We start from the raw sequence: 7,728 nt of genomic DNA on the forward strand, positions 1-7,728 counted from the left end.
TATGTTTTTCTCGTAGAAAACCATGGGCATTAGGACACCGTTGTTTGGGAAAAGGCCAAATGCATTAGACAGAAGTAATGTCTAATGAAGAGGAATAATTAGAACAAAAAGTAGATGAATATTAAATTGAATCAAAAGAAGGTGAACATTTAAAGGGTGCTTTTGCAACCTTGTTTGGAGCCCCTAAATATCATCCTTTTTGAGTACGAGAGGTTTTGCAGGGGCAAAAAGTTACAGTCCTAATTGATAGTGGAGCAACACACAATTTCATTGATGAAGGATTAGTTGCTAGAAGAGGGTTATAAACAGAAGATTTCAATTGATTCAATGTTATAACGAGTGACAGTTTTACCATATCATGCATTGAGAAAATTCTACAATTGGAGGATTAGTTGCTAGAAGAGGGTTATAAATAGAAGATTTCAATTGATTGAATGCTATAATGACTGACAGTTTTACCATATCATGCATTGAGAAAATTCAACAATGCAGTGAGAAGTGCTGCTAGGATCTACTGTCCTAATCCAACCTCACAAATCAATAATGTGTACAAAGTATTAGGTTATCAACATGTAGGAATCACCAAATTTCTTGTCTGAGAGCACCAACTCGTACAAAATTTCAACTTAACAAACTGAGCACCAACTCAGCATCCTTGGCGCACCAACCATAAGGATGTTACAAATAAGGCAGTCACTGACTTCAAATCTGAATATTACAACATTAGATACATATGATCAAGTTGCGACAAGAATAATATTATGATTCTTCAGAAAAATAAATTAGTTTTATACTCCACAAGGTTATATATTTGCTATCAAAAACTTATACAACTTGTGTAATGTCTGCAACTTTCCAAAGTCTTGTTTACCAAAACTCAGGGCAATTTCATTAAATGGATTATAATGTATCACTGCTGATAATATCCACAATCTGAATCAATTGATCAATATGCACTTACAATTCTGTATTGATCTGTCGAACAAATAGTTTGTATATTTACAGCATCTTGCACTTAATCAGATTCTTTTCAAATAGTTAATCAACATACTCATGTCACTCAACATTCAGAATTTGTTTTACAGGCTCTCGTTCACAAGTTTTGGCATTCTAAACAATATCTCTCTGCAACTTCATTACTTGTTTCTCCTCATAATCCTTGCAGCATTGTATCCAACAACACACACACACAATTCACGAACTGGTATGCATATAAATAGACAAAGATAACTGTGACAAACAGTTCAGTTGCAACAACTGATCATAACCGATCAGGACAGTAGTTAGAAATCAGTTACAACCAACAACCTTTTAGGATTAATTACTATGTTAAACACCACATTTGATGCATATGTTGAAGAAGATACAATGTGTTTTTTCATTGATGGAAAAGGTAACCAAGTTTAACTGCAGAGAACTGATTTCAAACTTAATTGATAACTGTTCAACCGAAACTAACCAACTGCTTTCAACCACTAGTAACTGCTCAACTTCCTCATGGGTCCAACTGATCCACAAAGCTGTTCACAACTGATTTCTCACAGGTATCAGTAATTAATAACCAATGTATTTTGTAGAACTTTGTGTTTACTTAATGCGTCGTGTGATGTCCCCTTCTAGTTGACATCTGTCAGCTGAGTAGATTAGCCTATCACTGACCCTCGTAGGCTGATGAGGTTGGGTAGAGGGTCCTCCAGAGTTTGATTCACCACCTTCAGAGCAAGCACTCCAGGTCTGGTCTTCGTTTGAGGTCTCTAGGACTCCGTTTGAGATACTTTCTATTTTTAGCAGTCCTGCTATTTATAGCCAGTAGGTTGGGCAAGGACAGATTATGGTTTGACAGTCTCCAGTTCAGACGGCAGGCATTTCTGATGAACACTTAGAGAGATATTAATATTTAATTATTTTTAATTAAATATTAAATGGCGAACTTTAATGTTTTAATGTTTTAAAAAGTCACTTTAAGTTATAACTTAAGTGTGGATCTATTTCTCATCAGATGGGGCCAGTTTTTATATTAAATGGAAGATGATTTATTTTTGACACTTCAATAGTCATAAATAAATAATAAAAGTTAAAACATCACTAAAGGCCAAGTCGCACCTTTCTTGGGAATCGCGCCAACCCTAAATGGAGAAGATTAAAGAAGATTTTAGGTCTTCTTTTCATTATGCTAAGTTTTGATATTTTTGTTTGGAGCTCTGAGAGGATTTTTGGCCTAGGGTTTCAGCAGAAGATTCTTCTACAGTGATCAGAGGTATCGGTACAGGAAAACGTGGGATTCTTGTGCAACAACATCAGAGGTTGTGAAATATCAGCTGATCTTGCTCTTTCAGTTGGTTTTATCCAGAAACCAAGATTGGACAGATTGGAAAGGGGTTTATTAATTTTTATGCAAAAGATTGATTGCAGTCGTAGAGTCAAAACAGAGGCAGGAATAAGTGTGTGACAGATGGGGGTTTTGTGCATGTACAACTTGCTGATCTGCCGTACCTTTCTTCCTTGAAAGGGTACGATTTTTGCTGAGGAGGAGTCCAAAAATTCCGAAACAAATGCCAGAAGGGACGCCTTGCCAATGTCTTTCCATCGGGCTAACATGCGAGTATTTCAGGTTAGTTTAAAATAAATTGCAGCTTGCTGTCATAAAATCTGTGCATGACCAGCAATAGGAAAATAAGGGTTTTAACAGAATATACTGGTATTTATCAGTTTTTCTCTAGCTTGTTGTTATTTTTATTTGAGTATTAAATAAATGATGAACGGATGTAATGAGGGTTTGATCAGTGTTGTTGAATATAAATTGATTTCCAACAAATACCATTAGTTGCTTTTTGTGCTTAAGATTGTCAAAATTCTACTTGCTGTCATTATTTGCAAAGAACACACTTGAAACGCAACAGGTTTAGCAAAACGTTAGTTGTCTCAGTTGAGGGCCTTTTGAGGTTCTTACAGTGGTATCAGAGCTAAATCCTGCCATCCTAAGGGTTTAGCAATTACATGCAGTCGTAGGAAACGGGTTCACACAGGTATTACACACGCAACAGAGCCTTTTGTGAAGGAGAACAGAGTTTTAATAGGCAGTTAGATACCATGGGTGAAAGGCATACAGGCAGTCCAACCAGAGGTCACAGAGCTGAGGATGAGGAGACAAGAGAATTCTTTAGGACTATGGCCACTGGGCAGCAACAGGTTGCTCAGGCTTTACAGGCACTCACCACCATGATGGAGCGTATGAATCCTCCAAACTGAAACAATCAAGAACCAGAGGACAATAGGAGTGTAGCCAATATTCCTAGACCTCACAGGGTAGCTACACGCACAGTTGACAAGCCTTCAAGGCCTAATTTTTTGGCAGAAGAACTTGAGGATGTTGCCAGAGCTGAGGCAGAACCTGTCTTTGTTGATAATGTTATGACGGTACATGATGAGTGGAGTCTTCTTCCACCTGATGTGAGGCAGAATCTGAATTTTGATCAGTTCATGAGGCAAAAACAGGAGGTAGAGAGAAACAGGCAAGAGAGGAGGCCTCGGTCCCAACATAGAGATCTTGAGTTTGCCACAAGCAAGCTCACCCTACCTTATTATGATGGCAGCAGTGCAGTTACAGTGAGATCTTGGATCCATAAACTGGATACATACTTCACATTGAGACCCATGATTGAAAGGGATGCAATTAAGTTTGCAACCTTACACTTGGACGGTACTGCACATGAGTGGTGGCATAATGGACTCATCACTCTCCAACATGATGAGATTACCACCTACCAGGAGTTCGCTGATTTGTTAGTTGAGAGGTTTGATAAGAAAGACCCTGAGTCATACTTCTGGGAGTTAGCACAACTGAAACAAACAGGGAACTTGGAGGTGTATGTTTCAGAGTTTTTGAATCTGTCATGCATGGTAAATAACATGTCAAATCAGCGATTAGTAGTGTTGTTTATAGAGGGACTCATGGAGCCTTTGAGAGGCTGGTTAAAGGCATTTGATCCCCCAACACTTCTACTCACCATTAAAAAGGCACGGAGTATGGATGTGACAGCCACTCAAAATAAATTTGGGACAAAAGGATCAACATCTTTCAAAGATAATAGGAATTTCAGCAAAGGGAAAGAAAAATCAGACTTTAGAAATGATTACAAGCCAAAGCCAGCAGCCCCTCCCTTAGATTGGGAGACACTTAACGATTTAAGGCAAAAGAAACTCTGTTTTTATTGCAAAGGTCCATATGATGCCAACCATGACTATCCTTTGAGGCCTAAGGGCAGGGCAAACAGAGTAATGTGGGCATATTATGAAGATTCTGAATCTGATCATGAAGGTCAGCTTGCTGGTTATGAGAATTTAGAGGCTGAAGATGACACACAGGGTCCTCCGAGACTCGACAAAATGGATGCAGAAGGTGATGAGCATCTTAAGGAGGCACTTCTCACGAGTATTCAGCAGGAAGGGTCATTTAGAATGAGAGGAGTACTTGCTGGTCAGAAAGTTATTACATTGCTGGATATCGGAGCCACACATAACTTTATTGATGCCAGGTTGGTGGAGAAGAGAGGAATCCAAACAGAGGAGTTTGAGGGCATTTGTGTGAGGGTGGCAGATGGTTACACTTTAAAGTGTAATAGGATGATCACACAACTCCCATTACGTGTAAACAATTATGAATTCAAGACTGATTTCTATGTGGTTCAGATGGGAGACATAGATTTGGTCCTTGGTATGAAGTGGTTGCATGAACTAGGCAAGTTTACACTTGACTTGCAGGAGATGGAGATGTCTTTCACCATTGATGAGAAAACACATGTGCTGAAAGCGATTAAGGACAACAATTTCAGAATGATTACACTCAGGCGGATGGAGAGGCTTGTACGCCATGATCAGACTGAGTGGGCAGCAGAGTGTATGATCATGCCCATACAGCAGGATGCTCAAAAAGTTGAATATCATCCAGACATTCAAATACTGAGAACCAAACATAGCAAGGTTTTCAGTGACATACCATCAGGGAGGCCACCAGATAGGGGTTTTGAGCACATCATTGAGCTAGAGGAGGGAGCGAAGCCAGTAATGATTACTCCATATAGACGTCCGAAGTGCCTGAAAGATGAAATAGAGAAAACCATACAGGAGCTTCTGGCCATGGGACATATTCGGCCTAGTAAGTCCCCCTTTGCTTCTTCAGTTGTTTTGGTGAAGAAGAAGGATGGCACATTGCAGATGTGTATTGATTACAGGGTCCTTAATAAGCGGACGATCAAAAACAGATATCCCATCCCGCGTATTGATGAGCTCATAGATGAATTACATGGGGCCTATTATTTTTCAAAGATTGATTTGAGATCAGGCTATCACCAGATCAGTGTTCGTGAGCAGGATATTGAGAAGACTGCTTTTCGTTGTCATTATGGACATTTTGAGTTTGTGGTTATGCCATTTGGGCTAACCAATGCTCTTGCTACTTTCCAGTCCACAATGAACAAAGTCTTCAAACATCAGTTGAGGAAATCAGTATTGGTGTTCTTTGATGATATACTGGTTTACAGTCGTACTTGGGAGGAGCACCTCAGTCACCTAGATACAGTTTTGAGCATTCTGAGCAGGGAGTCCTTGTATGCCAAAGAATCCAAATGTGACCTTGGAATGACTGAGTTATTGTACTTGGGCCATATTATCAGTGCAGAGGGAGTGCGGATGGATCTCGAGAAGATCTGTGCTATTGTAGATTGGCCTACTCCAGTGAACCTCACTCAGTTGCGTGGGTTCTTGGGCCTATGTGGTTTCTACCACCGTTTTGTTAACGGTTATTCACGCCATTCGGCACCTTTGACAGACTTGATGAAAAAGGGTGCCTTCTTATGGACTCCTGAGGCCCAGGAGTGTTTTGAGAGGTTCAAGGAGCTCATGACTTCATGTCCAGTACTTGCTACACCTGACTTCTCGAAGTCATTTGAGTTACAATGTGATGCCTTTGGTGAGGGCATTGGGGCGGTGCTTATGCAGGACAAGCACCCTATTGCTTATTAGAGTAGGAAACTCCATGGACCTGAGAGAATTTACAGCATTTATGATAAGGAAATGTTGGCCATAATGCATGCACTGGCCAAGTTTAGACAGTACTTAGTGGGCAGCAAGTTCTGCACTAAGACTGCCCACAATAGTTTGAGACATTTCCTTGGGCAGTGTGACTTAAATGACAGGTAACAAAAGTGGGTCGGCAAACTTCAGGCTTACAACTTAGATATTTCCTATATCAAAGGCACACATAATGTAGTTGCAGATGCCTTGTCGCGTCGTCCCCACCTGAATTCTATGGTCCAGATAGCAGAGGATTGGCGGCATATTATAGTGGCAGAGTACGCCAAAGATAGCTGGGTTGCAGGTGTGATAGAGGGGTCAGTAGTGGACAGCAGGTATACAGTTGTAAATGAATTGATCATTTACAAGAGGAGAGTTTACTTGATCCCAGGATCGGAGTTGAGGAGTAGGGTATTGCGGTTCTGTCATGATGAACCGATAGTAGGACATCCCGGGTTTTTCAAAACCTACAGACAGGTGCGTGAGCGCTTCACGTGGAAAGGGCTCAAGGTGGATGTTCTACAGTATGTTAGAGAGTGCCTTGTTTGTCAGCAGAATAAACAGGAGCATACATACCCTGCTAGTTTACTTCAACCACTTCCAATTCCTGACAGGAAGTGGGAATGTTTGTCTATGGATTTCATCACAGGGTTATCGAGAGCGCAGGGACGTGATTGCATATTTGTGGTTGTGGATCGTTTGACGAAGTATGCTCACTTCTATCCGATCACCACCACTTATTCAGCTATTCAGGTAGCAGAGTTATTCTTCAGAGAGGTATTCAGATTACATGGGTTGCCTCAGACTATTGTCAGTGATAGGGACACGCGGTTTTTGAGCCACTTTTGGCAGGAGTTTTTCAGACTCTATGGGACCGATCTTACACCGAGCACCAGTTACCACCCTCAGACTGATGGCCAGGTTGAGATAGTTAACAAATGGGTGGAGGGATACCTCAGGAACTATATTTCAGGGCAACAAAAGGCGTGGGTGAAGTGGATTTACCTCTGTGAGTACTGTTACAATACCACTCACCACATGTCCATTCAGATGACTCCATTTACAACACTGTACGGGTATGAACCTCCCAGTTTCATTGACTTATTGCTGACTGATAGTAGGGTGCCTAGTGCGAGAGACATGATATAGGAGAGTCAGGACATTGTGAAGACTCTTAAGGAAAATATAGCCAAGGCACAAAATCAGCAAAAACAATATGCTGATTAGAAGAGGACAGAGAGGTCATTTGAGGTAGGAGACATGGTGTATTTGATGTTGCAGCCTTATCGACAATCTACTCTTAGGAGGAGTGGAGCAGAGAAGCTCAAGCCTCGATATTATGGCCCTTTCAGAGTAACCAGGCGTATAGGTGAGGTGGCTTATGAGTTGGATTTACCGGCAGATAGCAGAGTACACAATGTGTTTCATGTGTCGCGTCTCAAAAAGGCGTTGGGACACCGTATTGTTCCTTCCACGGTCTTACCACCCCTGGATGATGAGGGAAAGTTGATACTCGTACCTGAAGCTATCATTGAGTTCAGGGAGAGGAATTTCAGGAGACGAACTATCACAGAATACCTGGTGAAATGGAAGGATTTGCCGGTAGAGGATGCTACTTGGGAGAGCGAGGAGATTTTACAGCATCCGGAGTTGAGA

The 7,728-nt window shown here is 41.1% G+C and overlaps 1 protein-coding gene across 1 annotated transcript; it reads left to right on the forward strand.

Annotated features, from left to right (window-relative positions):
- The first annotated feature begins 3,090 nt into the window (after positions 1 to 3,090).
- On the forward strand, positions 3,091 to 6,021 carry LOC131875171 (uncharacterized). Its single transcript, XM_059219205.1, has 3 exons — positions 3,091 to 3,229; positions 3,356 to 5,187; positions 5,464 to 6,021. The coding sequence occupies exons 1-3, from the start codon at positions 3,091 to 3,093 to the stop codon at positions 6,019 to 6,021; spliced, it is 2,529 nt and encodes an 842-aa protein (XP_059075188.1).
- The last annotated feature ends 1,707 nt before the right edge of the window (positions 6,022 to 7,728 follow it).

This window comes from Cryptomeria japonica, chromosome 4 (assembly GCF_030272615.1).
Source record: "Cryptomeria japonica chromosome 4, Sugi_1.0, whole genome shotgun sequence".
Taxonomy (NCBI): domain Eukaryota; kingdom Viridiplantae; phylum Streptophyta; class Pinopsida; order Cupressales; family Cupressaceae; genus Cryptomeria; species Cryptomeria japonica.

Excerpts from the sequence above, each read along its gene's own strand:
- LOC131875171 (XM_059219205.1), top strand. The coding sequence starts at position 3,091 with ATGGGTGAAAGGCATACAGGCAGTCCAACCAGAGGTCACAGAGCTGAG. Across the intron at positions 3,230-3,355 it reads ACTCACCACCATGATGGAGC|AAGAACTTGAGGATGTTGCC; the intron begins GTATGAATCCTC and ends ATTTTTTGGCAG. Across the intron at positions 5,188-5,463 it reads TTGCTTCTTCAGTTGTTTTG|TCCACAATGAACAAAGTCTT; the intron begins GTGAAGAAGAAG and ends GCTACTTTCCAG.